The sequence below is a fragment of the Aythya ferina genome (assembly GCF_964211825.1).
Source record: "Aythya ferina genome assembly, chromosome: Z".
Classification (NCBI taxonomy): Eukaryota; Metazoa; Chordata; class Aves; order Anseriformes; family Anatidae; genus Aythya; species Aythya ferina.
Genome location: NC_140299.1, coordinates 13842285 through 13862407, shown reverse-complemented (window position 1 = coordinate 13862407; position 20123 = coordinate 13842285). Strand labels below are relative to the sequence as shown.

The following is a 20123-nucleotide window of genomic DNA, read 5'->3' as shown; positions in this document are numbered from 1 at the left end:
GGATAAAATGAAGGTGGTACATCTGTATACCTAATTGACATGGAATTTAATGGTTGTGAAATGAACTACAGCTGCAGATTTAAGACTACAGGATGTTTAGTGGGAGATTAGTTGTGCGTAGACAAAAGGTATTTGAAACAAAACAATATGGTCTTGATCTATAGAAAATGTATAATTACAGTGGAATAGTACCAAAGAATAATTTTGTTAATCTCTTCATATAAAAATGTACGGAGGCAAGTATGTTGCAGTACAATTCGCACTGTAAAAAAAAATGAGCAAACCTATATTCTGTCTTTTCCCTTTATTACCTTCTGAACACTACTGATATCAGAAATTAGCTTTAGCAACCTCATATCTAGCGAATTTATAAATGTGTTTATCTCCTTTATGCAAACCATATGTGATTTTCATGGATAGACTGAATGGAATTTTTTTCTTGAAATTCAAAGAAAGAAATGGAAAAAATGTTGCTGTTGCCCTGTTTCCATAAATGTGGTGTTTCCAGCTCATTCTGTAGGTTAGCCCATTACTTCATCAAGGTAGATTTCTTTGAGTCAAAATCTAACTATGAGTTAGATGTCCTCTGTGCTTAAAAAGCTGTACTTAAATTTTCTTGTTTATCATATGTAAAAATTTATAATACAATTGACTTTTTCTGTCCTTTCTCTGAAATTAATTTTTTTAGGAGAAAACAAAAGACTTGAACGGTCACAACTGTGGGCAGATGGGACTGTCCTGTTGCTAGCATGATGGGCTGGAGTTCCCAACAGTCTTCAATCAGTCTGTGTGCTATTTTGAGGTGTTCTGGTCATAAGATTTTTGGGGTCAGTAGTTACCATGTCATACAATCACTGCAGTGTAAAGGTTTCCTGCTGCTGTTAGTGCTGTTTCAGAATTACCTGCAGCTTACAGTTGCATGTACCTTTATTAGTGTTTCAATTTGGAGATGTTACGTCGCTCTTTCCCTTTTACAAATTTCCCTTTGTGTCTTTTTCAGGAGACTGGGTGATCCTACAACGGATAATGGGGCTAGGCCATTGCTTCTTACACAGCATCTTATGTAACAGGATTTTCTGGGGACAGTGGCTAACTACTGACAGCTTGAACTTTTATCAGTAAGGGCCTTTTAGCTGGATAGCATTTATGTTTTGGTGTTCTTGAACAAGTTAAAATGATGCAGAGAATAATCAAAATGCTAATAAGGAAACATTCTTAGATATGATCATGTTCTTCCCTTTCAGATATTTTCTTTGAATCTCATTGATAGTATTCCCAACTTGCTTGTGAGCTCAATAATACTCAAAGAAATTCATAATCAGAATTCCTGAGTAGTTTTGAAAGATTTCCCTGAAATACAAACCGAAGAGTAGTTGCATGATGTGACGCAGTCAATGTGTATATTTTGTTTAAAGCAAATAGATATTGTGACTGGCCTGAATTTTCTGTTCAGAACTGTTGGCAAGAAATAAGAAAACGAGTTTGGAAGAACAAAGGATAATTTTCTAAACAATTACAGTAACCTTTTCTAAACAATTACAGTAACTGTGTATCCCCCATTCAAATTCAAATGCAATGTTCTCAATTTCCATACTGATTTGATTTCCATACTAACATATCCAGCATTACAGATCTAGGAAAGGCTTGTCCTCCAAGATTTTACCTGCTTTTGAACGCAAGAGTAGTACTGGGTCACCCCAGCCTTGTGGTCTGCCAGTGGCAACAGCTACTAATTGGTGCGTAGGAGAGAGTTGGAGAACAGGGCAGGCATGCAGTCACAGGAGCATTCCCCAGCCTCCAGCAGTTTATGGATTGGTTTGTGCTTTTTCCCTTTTTTGTCTTTTTTTCTTAATATGTAAACCCTTAGGTGTGTTAGAACAAGTTCTTCTAGAGTTTAACCGTACATTCTAGAATAATTTATACTTCTATTTTACTATGAAGTGGTAATGACAGGAATCATACTAGGAGATTGTAATTTCAGCTTGGTTTTAATCATCACAGTGTGCACTAGTTACAGGTATGTGTCTAATACTGTAGAAAGATGGAATAATGTTCTTTCTTTTGAGGGGGAGAGGGGGTAATATATGAAGATTGTACATCATAATGATGATTCCTAAGATTCTTGGCATTAACGTTGCATCTTCCTGGTATTTGATGACTAGTGCAAGTATTCATTCTCTAAACTGACAAGTTACTTGAAGAATTTCCAAACCTATCATGGTACGTTATGTGGTTCTAACTTGAAAATTATTTTCAGAACTACTAAGTGAGGAAACTTATGTATGTGTTATACTAAGACATCAAAAGAATTGCTAAAAAAAAAAAAAAAATTTTAAAAAAGAAAAACATGAATTTTCAAATCAGCATTGTTATCTTTTGGAATTGTCTTTGGTTATCTTTTACTGTGTTTAAAGTTTAAAGGTATTTTAAGTTCTCACCATTGATCAAAACTTTGTATGTGGCTAGTCTTCAGCTTTGTTCTGTGCTTCTGTTTGAGGGATAATATTGTAGCTTTAGATGCTATGACAGTTGTTAACATTTCAACTATAAAACCAGTTTTTCAGGAGTTTTAGCAGTAAAGGAAGTCTGTCTACAAATCTGGCATACAAGATCACACAATAGGAATAATTAACATAGTTCCAAGGGTGAGAAGGTAAGTTTAGGATGGCTTTTCTACATGTATAATCCCAGTGTGTTGGTTAGATAAATAATACTGTAAGAAAATAATTTGGAAGGTGGTCCATTTTTTGAACTGCTTTCACCACTTCAAGTAGAGTATAACACCAGAATGTTATTTGATGGACCTCTGTCTACTGAGTAATCTTTTAAAAAGGAAAAATAAAAACATTTAATTTATGGTATTTTGTACAAATCTCCAAATGAGAATTCTATACAGTCTCAATAGGTTTTTAAATTCTACTTGCATGTTTACTTACAGAAAGATGTATGTGTAAGTGTAGATCTAAATATAGTAAAATATGAAGGGTTAGATTTGTAAATGTAGTCCCAATATAAGACCTTCTTGTTCTCTGAGATTGTAGCAATTCCTGGATTCTACCCTGCATATTCTGTCTCTTGTATCGCTTTCTAGTTAAAAGACAACTTTGTAAATATGAAGCTTAATTTCTACCTGACTGATGTAAGCAGAGGAACAATTCTTTTACTTTTCTTTTTAACTACCATGAAAGAGATGATTTTTTTCTGTATTACTGAGGCACTTTTATCTATTCATAACTTTCCTAAGCAGCAAGAGTGAAAGTAATCTGAGTTTTTTTATTTCTCTTTTCATGAATATGGTTTACTGAGTCTTCTGTGTTGTATTTAAACTGCAGTACTTTGTGTATTGTTCACCTGTGAAAGGTATAGGAAACAACAGATTGCTGCTTACATTACACTGGTTTTGGTCATCTCTATTTTTCAAGGGGATGTTTGAAGTTGTTAAACTTGTAATACATTCTCTTTTTCCAAATTTTTATCAAACAATGTATGTAAAACTTACACATCAAGCTGTACCAGTGAAAAGCATATTGCACATATTGTACCTTACCGATTCAAGGGTAGTAATAGACACCCTCTATAATTAGCGTTAAAACTCTTATGTTTTTCAACATAGCAGTAACTAAACAAATTTGTGAAAAACTATCTTTACATTACAGAGAATTACACAGGTGAAAACATTAATGTTTTAAATAATTTAGATAATGTATACTACTGTGTTTTTGAGAATCATAGGCTGAATGCGAATTGTTGGTTTTTTTTTGAGTCTGGCAGAGTTTGGTCTCTGCTGTGTTCATACCAATAATTCAGAAGCGATCTCTGTGTCATGCAGTTTTCGTTCTTATGTAGCTGTCTTTTCTTCCATTGTTCTCAGAACTTGGTTGTTTTTCTTCTGTGCAGTTTCCACATCTTGAATTAGATGTAAATTAAAAATACTTCATGTTATGAAAGATTACATAATTGTCCTGATTTTTTCAGCAAATTCATAATGGAAGGTTATGCATTTTTCACTGGTGTTTCACTCCATTCTTTCAGATATTGATAAAAAAGTATTTTAGCAGACTGATTATCTGTCATCTGAGCTTGCATGGCACCTTTAAGTAACAGATTTTAACAGCTTTCACTAATGGATAACTCATGACTGTTTCAGCGGAAAAGGAGAACATTGCATTTGTGTTCCTAGTTGTTTCCTTCATTCTTGCAGCATGTAGTTTAACAAGCCATAGAAAGCAACCTTGAAATGTACAGTTGTGTAGTGGTTAGACTTGAAGTTTTTTTTATCTTGATTTTTTTTATTAAACAGAGGTGTAAGTTAACCAAGGTCATCCATTTATACTGTGATTCTTCCCTTCAGTAAGAGGAAGATCTCTCTTGTGTCATTGTTCTTAGTCAATTATTAAATGCTTAACTTAGTGAAGTACAACTTCCTCCTCTAAGAGAAGTCTTTAGCCAAATTTAGTCTCCTATCTCACTTTTTGGCACTGTGACTCTAGTACGTGTGATAAGCAGCTACTAGCTCAGTCTCTCACTTGTGAGTTTGTTTACTGTATGTGTGTTAGTTGCTGTGTTCAGCTACTGGCCTAGCATTTCAGTAGTGATGCATATAAAATGTATGCTCCTCAGTTTAACTTGTTATGCCAGACTTCAGAGTTCCTGAATTATTTGTGTGCTGAAGCCCGCTGTTCTTGTTTGCTTGTTCTTAACATGTGCATAACAGGACAGGGAATTGGCATGCTGCTAGCCTTGCGAATGTGGTCAACAATGCTGCTATATCTGCCAGGATGGTAGGGGGGAAAGGAGTCATCACTCGTGCTAATACAGCTATTGCTGGTCCTGTTTCATCCCTGCATTAGATGGAACACTGTTTGTTTTGTGTAGCGGGAGCTCTGTGGTGATATTGCTTTCTCTCTGGAGAATGGGATCTGTCAGAACACATCATGATTTTCACTGGGGAAAAACAATGTCATGGTCCTGAAGGGGTGTAAAAATGAGTCAAGCCCTAAAAGGTCATGAGAGTTTAGAAGCAAACAAAAACAACTTTGAAGATATTTTAAATATATATGCATGTATGGATTACTTTAAGGTACACAGATGACTGAATTCTTGAGGCTAGGGTTTTAAAACGTAAATATCCCTATATGCTGAAGATTATCACTGAATGTACTGGATGTTACTTGGTGCAAACAGCTGTGGATGAAGAACTGTGTTTCGTGAAATAGAGATACAAAGAACTATTTTGCTCCCTCGAAGTGCTTGCTGTCCAAAAAGGAAAACACGTAGAAAATAAGACAGTAATGATGAGCAAGCTAAGCTGTTGTTGCAGATCACAAGTGGTCTAGCTTGGAAATTTTGTATGCATCCACAGGTTTTTAGATGCTACATGAGACTGTGGCTTTGTATGCATTAATCAAGACAGGTGTAGAAGTGCAGGTGGAAAAGAAGTCTGACTTTTTAGCTGAAGAGATTGATTAGATAAGAGCGTCCTGATTCCACCAGTCTGCTTATGAATGTCTCGATGGCAAAGATGCTTGTGCACAGGTGCTTGTTTGTGTTTAGGATTCAATTTGATTCAGTAACCCAGCAGAAAACTAACACAACCAAAAGAACAAAAAGCATTCTGCAGAATTGGTATGCAGAAGCATTTTAATGTGAAGTTGATGTAGAGACAGAGTAGCGTAAAGGGTAGAGGGAAAGAAAGGAAGGGAAGGGGTTGTGCATCTTTCAGCAGAGGAAGGCGCTAAGATCAGCTCCATCGTTTTGCACAACTCCACCCTCAGAAGCACCATGGGAAAGAATGTGAAGATATTTTGTTGCTGTTGTGGGCCAACTCACAATGAGTCAGCATCTCAGTGATAAATGAGGTAAGTCAGGAAATAATAGATTCTTGCAAGGGTCTTAAAGTTATGATGAGTAGCTTCTCTTTATCTTTTTCAGATAGAAAAGCAAGAGCCACTGAAGGAGTAAAGAATAAGGGCTCGTTAATCAGAGCTAAGAAATCTCTGTGGCTTTAGTCTGACCTGGGGTCATCAAAAAAAAAGTTTGTCCTTATCAACACTAACATGTCCTGTTAGGCTTGACAATGAAAAGTTAGGGGCATAATATTTCTTCTTTGAGGAGATCAGTTTCGGATTGCATGCCATGTTTTTTTTTTTATTTTTATTTTATTTCTGGGCTAATCTATGTTTTTCAGTGCAGTTGAATGAGACTTTGTGGCAGGAAGATGAGCAGTCCTGGCTCTGGTCTTTGATTAAAAGAAAGCCGTGTTGATTACTTGGGAGAATGCAGAATATATTTGTTCCATTTTTAAGACATTTTAATGGGAAGTATATAATAGCAAGAGACTCTGTCTACATCTGTGAAGTCACATTGTTTTGTTTAAATTCTTTTACATCTGCAACTCATGCAGTTCTGTTAGGCTTGCCTATCTTCCGGGAAGGCTTTATTTTTAATAGAAATGAATTATGTTAGAGTATTTAAATAAAATGTCTGTGGTTTTTCTAATATATGTTACACTTCCAGAAGAGGGAAAATGGCCTTCCTTGAACTTAAAATATCACAATTCTTTTTGTTAGAACGTTCTGGAAAAAAACTCTCTTCCCACATTAAAACCAAGACTTAAACTGACATGCTTGACTGAAAAGGCTTCCATAATTTTAGTTCTTTCTGAGGTCTTAAGCTGTCAGAGGGTATTTCTTTCCTGTCTTTTTTTGTTTGTATGTTCTTTTTCCTACAATGCTAGGACTGTTGATACCATCAAACTATGAGGAAAATAATATGATCAATATTATCAGTTCAATTTAGTAGTAGAAACGTGTTTTTGTTGTGTTCTAGATCTGTTGCTGGACTTCTTGCTTCATATTACTTATTTCCTAGTAAAACTGGAAAATGCTGGCTGCTCTGCTAAACGCTACAAAGTTGGTTTTCAGCAAACTTTTGTGTCTCTGGGAATGAGGGTTTTTCCATGCAGAAAGAGGACAATATTAGAAAAGCTGCTCTGACTTTGCATACACATGTAGAATAAAATGGTTTTGGTGCACGTTTTAATTATGCAGCCTCATTATAAATATATGTCATAGCTGCAGAGGTATTGAAATGGGACATGGGATGTAGTAGCGTCATCATGTTCTGGTTTCTTCATATCCAGATTGGCTGCCTTGCTGCGGAGAACATGCTGCTTGATTCCAAGTTACACCCACAGCATCAGGCAACCAAATAGAGATGTTCTTTGCCAATAATATGCCAGAGATTGTCTGACTGATCTCATGTCTTTCCTGTCTGTATAGTGAGGTTAGTTTCAGTAGAGGTTTAACTTTTGTGTGTAGCTATCCATCCACATGTTCAAAATTAAATTTTACAAGAATATTTCTATTTATTTTTTTGGAGTTATTGTTGATGCTTGCTCTTCAGAGAATAGAGGTTGAACATTCTGAGAAGGCTTACATCTGGTGGGTCTTGGTATAAATGGGGATATGTTATAGGTTCAAAAGTGTTGTGATCCAGGGATATTCATACCCATAACTTTCAATTTTTTTGTTCTTTTACGTTTTTAAACTAGAGAAACTAGTAATAAACTTAATTTGCTGTATAGACAAGGGATGAGAAGCTGTTTTTTTTTTTTTGATCTCTGCTTTGGGTTTCGTTTAGATAATGAAAAATATACAAATATTCTCTCATATTAAGATATCCTGCATGGTAATATTAGGATATTCTTTCATACTAAGGTGTTCTTCCGTATTAGGGCTCTTGGGAAGAAAGTTCGGAGAAAAAGTGCCCAGTCACTGTGCTTACCTAGTATTCTTCTTCTTCGCATATTGCTTGAAACTCCCAGACCTCTAGTAAGTTTACAGTGTTTGTGGACAGAAATTCGTATGGAGACCAGAAGAGAGTCCTGTCTTCCCAAAATCTTACTGACTCTTTATTTGTAGAGGACAAAGTCATGTGGTATAGTAGTAAATTGCAGTCTTTTTACTTCTGTCTTTAAGTTCACTATTTGTCTTTAAAATACACGGGGATTAAGGGTAAGTCTGTTCACCTAAGGACTGGAGTTCAGGTCACTAAATGGATATCTTTTGTCAACTGTAAATCTAAGATATTTGATTAAAATGTCTTTTGAAGTAGGAGTCTCTATCCTCCATGGACTTTAGCACTTATTTTAGGGAACTCAGGTATACCTAGCTTGCATTCTAGACATAAATCCAGTTGGTGCGTCTTGAAGGAAGGTGATCTGCAAACTAAGTGAGATTAGCAAAATAGCACTTTGTTTTGGAAACTGCATGTTGAATGTATGTTTAGACTTCTGATTCTTGTAATTGTCTACTAATAACCTGTTTTCTTTTGCAGAACCCTGTGATAATATGAGAGAGATTCTCCAAAATGTGGCCAAATTGCAAGGCGTCTCAAATATGAGGAAACTAGGTCACTTGAATAATTTTACTAAGGTAGGTGCTTGAATGGTGTCAGAACATGTGATCATATCAAAATATTTTATATTCCTCTATCAAATATAAAATATCCTCTATCAAATGTCTAGGAGATTCATGAAGCAGTTATGTATAATAGAACAGTACATGGAACAGTGCGTGCTGTGAGAGAGTAAGAGTAAACAAGGGCGAGTAGATATGTGAATGCAAGATCATGCTGAAATTTGGGTTCTACAGGAAGGATTGTTATAGTGCTTAGAAGTCTGAATTATCTCCTTATTCAGAGATTAAGTTGCATAAATAAAGCTAATCCAGCTCCACAGGATTGAAGCAAGAATTAGGAATGGCAGACACGTTTGATGTAAACTGGCAAACTATGGTAAGGAGGAGGACTGTATCACTGAGCATGATTTTCACTGTGTTGGGCACTATTAGGACAGGAACTGTTAACTTCTATTATGGGTTTTATAGTGAAAAGGATTTAAGGGGTTGATTTCTAAAAATGGTCTGTATGGCTGATTTCTTAAGGTACTTTTTCCAGTTGTAAGCTTCCAGATCATGGGAATGTGAAAGATACTTGCCTGAAAGTTTGATAGAGGTGTTGGGAGCTTGAAGGAGGCGAGAATTAATAATTTATTGTAGAGTGAGAGATGATAGACTGAGGAAAGAGACTACAAAAGGCTTTCAGAATGAGAGTAAGGACAGTTTTTTGATGAAGTCAAATGAAGAACTGGTGAAGAAGAGCAGAGAAGATGGGAGGTGAGCAGTGAATTAGGTAAATGATGTTTGTTGTAACACAGTGAAAGGCTGTAGCTGGATGGTGTTTCAGCTGTTGAGGTAAGGTAGCAGTAAGTACGTTGCAGTAAGAGAGGCTGGAGACAATGGAGCTTTGGTGTGCATGTTACCTGAATTAATGTACTGATACACAGAAAAAAATGGTGAATTGTATGCATCGCTGATAGTGTCACCGATGGGGCAACATGCCTGGAAATGAAACCCAACTTCCAGTGACATAGGATGGATTCTTCAATGAGCATTAGATAGGAAAGGAGGAAGTAATGGATAATTTAATGGGAAAAGTAAGGTTTAAATTCATTGTTGTATGTGATTCATTGGGTAGGATAAGCAGGAGGCTGTGTAACACTTCTGACACAATTTTAAGTGAAGGAATGAATGCTCAAGAGCAGATCTGGGGAACCAGTTGATAGGAGAAGGACAAACATACATAATAATCTTTGAAGTAGGAATGCTTCTTGGCTGTTGAAAGCACTTGTAAGATTCAACAACACTTCAGTGGTAGTGTGTGAGATTCAATTGGCAGAAGAGTGAGTACAGAGAGCAAAGTTATGACAGCAAGTCAATTTATCTTTTAGTGTTTTAGGAAGAAATCTGCAAGTGCTTCATCTTCTGAGTTCAGAGTACGTGGAGGTACAAAGCAATTGCAGAGAATTGAATCTTATTTGCACTAATTTTTTGTCATTGTTTTATTGCATATGCATCCGTTATCTGACAAACGCTGTTGCTGTTACTCACATTCTGAACTATTTTAAGTCCCCTTTAAGTTGCTAGAAAAGGCTGAGGCATAACTGCTTGTTTTTTGTGCTGATCTGGAAACTTAATGTAGATGCCTCCAAATTCTGTAGTTGCCTTACAAAGAAAGAGATGGGTGTAGGTTTGCAGGTGTATGATTCCTAGCAAAATGCTAACATTTGAACAGGTCTTAAAGCAATATTGATTTTTCTACTGAAAATCATCACACAGTAAGTACCTGTATATGTGGTCAATTAGTAAAAATGCATAATGTAATTAAAGGATGAACCAAAAGTTCTTTTAAAAGAAATTAGTTTTGAAAAAATGAATAGTATCATAATTAAATATTTGAAAAATGTTACTGCTCTTTAAAGTGACCTAGTGTGAAAATTGGAAAATATGCTCAAAAACGCTAGGAAGGTTTTCATAAACTGAAGACTGGCAAGGAATGAGGAGTTTCTGAAGGCAACTCACATCCCTGACTTCTGGAGACAAACAGTAATTCATAACTGGGCTTTGATCCTAAATCAGAGTGACCACATGCAAGGTAATCATCCTACTCCTTGATGTGTGGCACTTACAAAGCAGATATTTCAGTGAGGCCAATATATATGTATAACTTGTACATTTGATTTTGAAAATGTTCCTATTTTTGTCTGAATTGTGAATTCAGCTATGAAGATAGAATAAAAGTTGCAAAACATACTGTATTGTCTCCTTGGTGGTTGGAACAGTTCTGTGTTTTTCATTCCAGTGGTTAAGAGTGAAAGCCTGGAGACTGGGGAGATGGTTTTATTTCCTTTTTGCACTCCAGTCTACTACCATGAACTGATGTAGTCTCAGTTCCTTGTTTGTGAAATTGGAGTGTGGGGTAGACAGTGGGTTTTTGTGATGTTTGATATGTTAGCTGCTGAGCATGTTTGTATTTTCAGCTTGGAGGATATTGGTGGTGATAAACTTGATTTGTCCATGAGTTCTTGTATTTCATGGTCTGTGTGAAAGGCTGCGAATTCACAGGATCGGAGAATGGTTAAGGGTGGAAAGGGCCTTGGAAGGTCATATGGCTCAACATTCCCCTCGTGCTCAAGCAGATCAAACTGGAGCCAGTTGCTTAGGACCGTGTCCAGACAGCTTTTGTATATGTGTCCCAGGAGGGAGACTCCAAAACCTCTCCAGGCAACCCGTTCCAGTGCTCAGTCACCCTAGTTATCTATTGTATGGGCAGGGAAAGTACTGTTGGGAATAAAAATATATATATATATATATATATATAGTATACTTCTGATAAAATAACGTGGAAAAATCTACAGAACTTAACCTCTCCTCTAGAAATATTATTACACTTTAAAAAAAAAAAAAAAAAAAAAAAAATATAAGGTAGGAAAATGTCAGCACCAGGCAGTTGATCCCTGTTGTCCCATTTTTTTTTTCCTTCAAGGATAGACAGCTCTCACATTTGGAAGAAATACTATTCTACTTTTGTGGTCAGGTAAAGCAAAATACCTATATGTATGTGAAAACAGGAAATTTTAGCTAACATAGACTTTCCTGGCAGAGACTGTGGTAGACTTTGGTTGGCATTAATGACAAGACATCTGAGGTATGTTAAGTTTGGGTTTCTTTCCTTGAAAGAAGGCTCGATTTTTGATTATTTTTTGATTTTTTTTCATCTTTTTAATTAAGGAGAATGAAAATAAATATCCTTTAAAAAAAAAATGAACTAGACTCCAGGATTTTATGCAGAAATAAAATAATTTTATATAAAAATTATTAAAATAACCGTGGTTAGCAGTCAGCATGATTTCTTCCTTTATGTTCAAGACTGATGCTATGAGGCAGATATTTTTGTATTAAATTTGCACGTCAGATATTTAATTTTCATTTTTCCTTCCCTTTAAGAGCAGTATTAACTAGTGGTTTCTGAATCACCACTTACCGGTTCTTAACCGAGCAAAGTATACTGTATACATGATACTTTTTTTAGAAACTTGTTTTAATTCATCAAACATTAGATAGTACTCGTTGTTAATAAAAAATGAAATAATAATGTTCATATTCTTGGCTTTTTGAGTGAACATGGGGTTATTCTTACCTAACAGTTGCTATAATGTTTACATTTTATTCTCAAAGACGTTCATATTCACAATTCTGGTGATATTCAGGCTATTGAAAAGTACATATCGTTACAATTTTTTTCACCTTGTTTGTTGTTCATCAGCTAATACTTGAAGCTGGAGTTCTGCGGGTAAAATGGTTTATGAACTACTGCCTAGCTTGTATTAGACAAATGTAATCCCATTCCTTTCAAACTACCTGCCTCACTATTTAAACTAACCTGAATTTTGACCTGGAAACTGAGAATTTGACCTCTAGTAAATGATCAGGGACATCTTCAGTTATCGCAGACAGTTCATAAGGCTGGCATGTGCCTTTGGCTTCAGTGAGCTGACTAGGCTTAACCAATTTTCGTTTGTATGGCCAGACAGATAAGGCAAGCACCTTGAAGTTTCCCAACTTCTGCTGATTAATAGCAAAACATGATGGTTATTTCTTTGGGTTTTTCCCCACCCCCATGAGAAGTAGTAAGTGATACATTACTGAAAACCAGAAGGAACTGTACAATTGCATTTACCTAGTGGAAAATTATCATTTGGATTTGAAGTATTCATTTAGAATCCTGTATTAAAGAAGGTTTATTCCACTATTACCTTCTGAGAGATTGTTACCTTTTTAACTAAAACCACATTTAAATAATGAATTTTTTTAAAATGTTCACAGATGCTGTTAGACGTTTTTTATTCAAAGAGAAAGTTCTCTTCTCTAAGGATAAAATGAAACATAATTCATTTTATCTTGGCCCTAGCAGTTGAATAGCACCAGTGATATTGAAAAGTGTATTTCCAGTCTGCTAGGATGTGGATTGAGTATGGGGCTCCAGAGGTTTTCAGAGTCTCTATCGGATTCATCGTCTATTGCATGGTTTTATGCTCTGCTTCTGTTGTCATTTTAGGGTCTTGTCCATCTGTTGTAAAACCCAAGTATCTCTGAATCTGAATGCCGTTGTTGGCGACTGTAATATTTGTCCAAATACCTATACCACTATAGACAAAACTTGATACCACTTCATAAACATATGTAGCAGATAGGAACAGAACCACTGCTGAGTGGCATTCAGCTGCAGAACAAAATTTGAGCGTAAATGGGTCTAAATCCAGAGTCTGTAGTTTTGGTAAAGTCTTACTACAAGACTAGAATCTACTAGGTGTTCTACTCATAAATATTACAACTGGTGGTTCAAACTGTTCGTAAAATTACAGTGTAATAATTGCATTTTGGACATATGGAATACTACCAAAATTTACCTATTAATTGCTATGGCTATTGTGTAAAATGTAAAATTGCACTTAGTGTGTACTCAGTATATGCTGTTGACCTCCTGTGGTTTTGTTGTTTTGAGCTACTGTTTCCAAGATATGTTGATGTGTTACTCATATTGCTGTGACTCATCCAAGTAGCATGAAAAACTCATAGCTGACAGTAAACATGCAAAAAACCTTCACTGTAAGTTAGTCACTGTCTGACCTAGCGTAAGGATCATTTTGTACAAGCATTAAATCATTCACTCAAAGATACTCTCTGTTGTTCACATTAATTTATATGAATATCAAAAACTCTGAATTTTAGAGTTGACTTGTTTTGCGTGTTAGAATTGCCTGCATGTTGTGTGTGTGTGTACAAAACATGTGTATTTGCTTAATCCCGTGAACTTTAATGATATGATAATCAATTGCAATTCTAGTGAATTATAGCAATGTCAAGCCACAAGCAGACTGTAGTATTCTGGTACTGCCTGTGTCTACAGTACTACAAAATATATATTAGTTGTTCGGTATCACAGTCAAAAACATGACAGATGTAGCTTTGTCAGGAATTGAGCCATCAACAAAAATGACTGCTTTTGGTCCGTAATCACTAACTTGCTTAATGTTATTTGAAAGTGAAATGTAAAGAAAGTGGCAAGGTTTTGCCTTTAAAATATTTAAGGCCAGACATTTGTAACTGAGCAAATATCTAAAGTATGAAGACCAACTGAACAGTATCTTCTTTATAGCAGCTTCCATGACTTTATTGCCTTTAAGCATATATCAATCCAGCCTTACTTTTGCCAGTTTTCTTTTTTAATAGACTAAATAAACCCAGTTGCTCAGCCTTCATGGGTTTATTTTCTGCCTGCCTTGTATATTTTGTTGCTGTACTTTTTCCAGTTTGTTTGGTCTTAAAACACAATTTGGGGCACTGCATTTTAAGAGTATCCTGAGTAGAAAAATGTCTTAATCTCATATATAATGCAATCTTATTATTATTTCCAGTGGTAAAATTACTTTTTGGAGATGACATCACATTAACTCATTTAGTTTATAGGTTGCTGTAACTCAGATCTTGCTTTACTTTCAGAATTGTTACTGTATTTGACATCCTGAAGGCTTTCTGGACAGCTTGTATTTTTCTGCTGGGCTCCTTTTAGTTTTTCTATGACTCTTAATGTGTTAACTTGACATGATACACTGTTCCCTTTAATTAAATTTTATTACCCATTTTGGGCACTCCAAATCACTGCAAGACTTTGAATTCTGATCTTGCTGTCCATCTTTTAAATTGTTTTCTAGCTGGAAATCTTGTAAACACGCTGCATTATGTAAGTTCTAAGGAAAGTCAATACTTAAGTAACTGGCCCCTTAGAATGTGAATAAACAGCCAGTAGCTAGTCTTGTATTTTTCTCAGCCAATTTTGTGTTCATTCTCTGTGAGAGATGCTCCACATACATGTACATGTAAACACTATCACGTTTTGGTAATTACTGCATTCAGATATTTGTATTCCCACAGCAATTAAACTTGAGGAAACTTCCAAAATACAATTAGGTTTCATGACTGAACTTCAAGATCAGGTGTATCTCTCTATTAACGGAGTTGTGCTTTTTGGGAGTACTCACATAAAGAAAAGCAATTGGTACTGAAGAGGTAATGCTAATGCTGCATGCAATTGGTAAAGAATGGTTACTTTGGACTACTTCTAGTCCAGCCCTGAGAACTGAATGCCCTTTAGCAGTTGCAGCAGGCTAGGTGTGTTCCTGGAACACATCTTCTGCTTTAGTTTCATTTTGGGACCACTGAAACAAAATGTGTGGTAAGTGCAGTGACAGAAGAGTTGCCTCAGATGTGTGCTTGTGTTCCAGATGGTAGGGGCAACATAGTGGCACTTCAGAATCTGACCTTTGTCCACAGGCTACTGTTCTGTGCATGGCAGCTGCAGCACCTCTTTTAGTTAATGAAAGGATAAAAAAGATCTTGTTCCTTTGAAAGGCATGAGAGTACCTGTAATGACAGTCTTTTATCAGGACCAGCGATTTGTCACGTTTCATCTTGCCAATTGCTTTCTGGGTAAAACCTCTGCATTTTGTAATGATAGTTCTCTTTGCAAGTTAAACAGGAGCGTGTGTCAGTAGGGGCATATTTTGAGACTGATCCATGGAACTATTACAATAAGCACAAAGTACATTCTGTCCCACCAAGTCCAAAACAATGGCATGAAAATCATGCCATTGTTTTGGACTTGGTGGGACAGAACCATTAGCAGGTACAAAAAGGTACATAACTTTGGCAAGTTGAAAACATTGGTGCAGGTAGACAAAGGAAAACACATGATAGGTACAATGAACAAGTTACATGAGGTTTCTATCTATCCATAAGTGCTGTTAGAGTTAACAAAATTAGTGAAGAATTAATGGTGGGCGGGCAAATAAATAAAATTAGATTTTCTTGGAAGGACTAAGCTAAAATGAGAAGATGAGCATCTTTGTTTTTAAGAGTTCTGCTTAATGTACAGTTTAAATAAATCTAGCAAAGAATGTCACTTGAGTAAGGGCGGGAAACAAATATTGACAATGTACTCTACTTTCCTATGTAAACTTAAACAGAATTTTCCATATCATTGCTTCTACTTACAACTTATTCTGCAAAAGCAAGGTTTTGATTTTGTTCAATTTTGAGCAATGATGGGCTTAACATTCCTCACAGTATAAAGCATATTGACAGTGTCTGCAAGGGGTAAATACCTGTTACATTTTTAGTTAATTTCTGTTTAGGTGGTAGTTTACCACCAGTGTATTCAATTCAGTTTACTACCAATGTGTATTCATATACACATAAGTTAGGGAAGAGTTTCAGGCTGCTGCTAACAAAGCTGAATGACTTCTCTACTCCTTATCCCCTTGATGTGTTGGTGACTGTGGGACTGGTTGCCCTAAAGCATTTCCAACTCCTTGCTAAGCAGTCTTCTGACTTCCCTTAATTAAAGGCTACTTCTCTTGTCTATTTACAAATAAATAATGGAGAATTTTTCTGCAGTTGTATAGCTGAAATTAAGTGTCATATTAGAAAGACTTGTTTTTGTGCTTTGGGTTTGAAGGTTTGAAAGAGTTGCACGTACATTCAGCTGTTGCTAAACTGCAACTACCTTGTAAAGTGTGTTGCTTATCTTTTATTTCCTCAGAAAAGAAACTCCACTTCAGAATTACAATTCCTTTTTAATCCTTTTGAAGTAGGAAAAAGGCTGTTTTAGTAGGAAAAAGGTAGTCTGCTGTATGTTAAATTAGGATTTCTCATTTCTCTCTGGGATAGAATGATGGGGTGAGGTTAGATGTATAAATGACAAGCCTAAACAACTGTTGATGAGCCTGTCTGAAACTGAACAAAAGTGTTTTTACTCACTGTCTTCTCACACTATTTTGCTTACACTCTGCCAGCCAATTTTTACAGTTCATAAGATGTCAATAGAAATGCTAAAGCAGCAGTGGTGGCCTTAGGCAGTCCAACAACATGGCAAAAATAGACTGATTGTAGGATACGACATATTATCATGACTAGTTAATGCACATGATTGTCTAGTTTAATTTTGGCTGGGAAGCTGCCCGGCGGAAAGGGAGGTGAAGGTATTGGTCAATAACTGACTGACTATGAGCCAGCAGTGTGCTCAGGTGACCAAGAAGGCCAACAGCATCCTAGTTTGGATCAGAAATAGTGTGGTCAGCAGGACTTGGGAAGTGATCGTCCCCATGTACTTGGCTCTGGTGAGGCCGCACCTCGAGCACTGTGTTCAGTTTTGGGCCCCTCGTTACAGGAAGGACACTGAGGTGCTGGAGTGTGCCCAGAGAAGGGCAATGAAGCTGGTGAAGGGTCTAGAGAACAAGTCTGATGAGGAGTGGCTGAGGGAACTGGAGTTGTCTGTCCTGGAGGACAGGAGGCTCAGGCTCACTCTCTACAACTACCTCAAAGGAGGCTGTAGCAGGATTGGGATCGGTCTCTTTTCCAAAGCAGCAAGTGATAGGACAAGAGGGAAGTGGCCTCAGGTTGCACCAGGGGAGTTTTGGATATTTGAAGGAAAAAAAATCTTCACTGAAATGCTTGGGAGGCATTGGAACAGGCCGCTGGAGAAGTAGTTGTGTCACTATACCTGGAGGTATTGAAAAGACATGTAGATGTGGTGCTTAGGGACATGGTTTATTGGTAGACTTGGCAGTGAGTGCTAGTTTTAACAGTTGGACTTAATGATGTGGGAGATCTTTTCCAACTTGTGTGGTTCTCAGGTAAAATGGGTTATGTAGTAACTTTCTTTGTTTTATAATCTTCTCTGCATATAGCCATTGCTAAGAAAAATGTAAAACCAAAAATATTTCAGTTAATTCTAGATTATTAGATTGGCCTGGATCATCTCCATATTTGGCTCAAATAATCTTTCACTGATAACTTTGGATTTCAGCATAATCAGTATAAAAAAGAATTTCCTAAAATGTAATGTCATCTTTGGAAGAATTTGTTCTGATTGAGCATAAACCAAAATGCAGTCTGAATTTGAACCATCATGCTAATAAAATGGGTTTAATAATAAATGAGCATAGTGTTTGATAAATGTTATTAACTTCAGACCAGTAGTATTCACTAGTTGTACAAACACTGAGCTTCTCACTGAGGACAAACTGTTGATACTGCGGTGGCTTAGGTTTGAATGCATACCTATTTCCAAAGGAGAGGACATAATGCAAATCTGTTGCAATCAGTCACTTGAGTTCTTGGAAGTGCTTTGTCCGAGTACTTTGGCATTTGGATCTAATACTAAATTATTTTATTATTTTAGGTAAATGAGAAGACTAGGATCTTTGCCACCATTGTAAAAGAGAACAATACCAGTACTTCTTAAAGAAGAGACTATTGTTCTTTTCTTGAGAGGTTAAAACATGGCAAGCAGTAGATTGCTCCTTTTGAAATTGGATGTGGACTTAAAAAAAAAAAAAAAAAAAAAAAAAAAAAAGCACTTGTAAGTCTGCAGTTTTGTGCTCAAAACTGACAGATGAGGCTGAAGTGTTCAGAAATTGCTATAGCTTATGGGTATAAACTCAAACTTTGCAATGATTTTTTCAGAGGTACCAAAAAAAAAATCCTGTGGAATAGATGAGAGGTTAGGGTAAATGGCAGCTATGAGACCCTTACCATTTGCAACTACTTCTCAGTTTTTTTTTCTATGCCTCTGCTGCTGTGGGTGAATGAAACATGGCTGTGGACCATCAGTGTCTAGCTTTACTTCAAAACTGTCACCCAAATTGTATTTTTGAATGCAAGTGTTTTATGTGCTTTGACTTCAGTCTCCTTTGTCTGCTGAGGCTACCAATTGCCTAACCAGTGCTTTTTCCAAAAAGAGTCTAAAGGCAGCAAAAAGAGCAATCTGAAGCATAGCTTGTGAAAATAGTTGAAAAATTGACCACTAAGCAATTTAGGAACTTGCACAACTGCCTATCTACTAAGAGAGGCCAAAGGCTTGTGTGTCTGGTATGTATACAGGAACTGAATCTGTCAGCAAAATTTTTCAGGGAAATCTGAAGTTGGTACACTTCCCTCCCCTTGCAATGAATGAAATTCCTTGTGTTACTTCAGCAACATTACCAAATATCTTAGGTTTTAAATAGTAATTGTTAAAGAGTTATTAGTAATAGATTCCTTCTTGTACTTTCAGCTTCTTTGTAATACTGGCCATGCAGAAGAAAAGCTAGGTTTTACGTATGACAGCATCATAATATGGTAAGTAATAAGGAACGCTAGAATAATACTTAGGGTACTTTGGTAATAGTAGGGTACTTTCATTGTTCTAGTTACAATTAAATCAATTTTATTTGTACTTTTGAAACTAGATTTTTGTATTTCCAGTATGTTTAAAATGTCATAATGCAAATGTATGCCTTGCAAATACTTTAATGAGTAAAATCAGAAATACGTTATACGCTTTCAGGATGGGGGGGGGGAAAAAATCCAAATGAAAGTGTAGATTTCTCTATTATGTTTTCTCAGAAATGTAAAAAAAATATAACATCTTAATACTTGCAGAAAGGGCTTGTTTAAAAGAACATTTTTTATACAATTTGGAGCATACTATTAATGTAGTAGAACTAAGATTTAAAGATAAACTTTTTGTTAGTTTCTGCGTGTGTGTATGATTTGTGGGACTGCTTTCCTTTCTCCTAAAACATGATGTATATGCTTTCAAATGGAATTTTCCTGTATTTTGTCTCAATTTCTGACAGTCAAAAGAACTACCTGACTGTTCCCAGAACTTGTGTTTTTGTGTAGACATAAGTAAATTGGTCCTTAGGCTCAGCTTTGCTGGTAGGGGGTGAAAAAAAAAAAAAAAAAAAAAAGATTTAGGATTTAATGTTTTAATATTTCAATATTCTGTTTGTGGTTTATTTTGCTACATAGCAAAAATTTGAGAATTTTCTGAGAAATTTGCAAGTGCTGAATTTTTAAATTATTTTAGGAAGCGACCTTGAGTTAGGCTAAGTATATATATATATATTCCTTTGGAAATAATGTATAATTTTATAATTTGCTCTTCTGATTTTCTTAAGATTATCCTAGATTTTCATATACAAATCTTGCAGTACAGAATAAACTTGTTTTTCTTTGAAGATGAGAACAGTTATTTGGATGCAGGAAACAGTGTGCAAGTTTCTTTATTTAGAGTATGAATTGTTAACTTCAAAGCATTACACTATAAAGGAATAAGTGATTTCAAGAAGAATTACAATTTTCATATGAAGTTCTGGGTTTTGGAGTCAGTAACCTTGA

At 35.9% G+C, this 20123-nt stretch overlaps 1 protein-coding gene across 4 annotated transcripts in view; it reads left to right on the top strand.

Annotated features, from left to right (window-relative positions):
• The window catches only part of RICTOR (RPTOR independent companion of MTOR complex 2), a 79659-nt gene that overhangs the window by 7547 nt on the left and 51989 nt on the right, over positions 1-20123 (top strand). The window contains exons 1-4 of one of the 4 annotated variants that reach the window (XM_084503674.1): positions 5292-5858; positions 7142-7284; positions 8338-8435; positions 19015-19079. In XM_084503674.1, the coding sequence (XP_084359800.1) occupies positions 8352-8435; positions 19015-19079 (149 nt within the window). In that variant the 5' untranslated portion in view covers positions 5292-5858; positions 7142-7284; positions 8338-8351. Of the gene's footprint in view, positions 1-5291; positions 5859-7141; positions 7285-7812; positions 7833-8337; positions 8436-19014; positions 19080-20123 lie in introns of those variants that run through there. The other 3 variants (XM_084503676.1, XM_084503675.1, XM_084503673.1) reach the window with 3 other exon arrangements.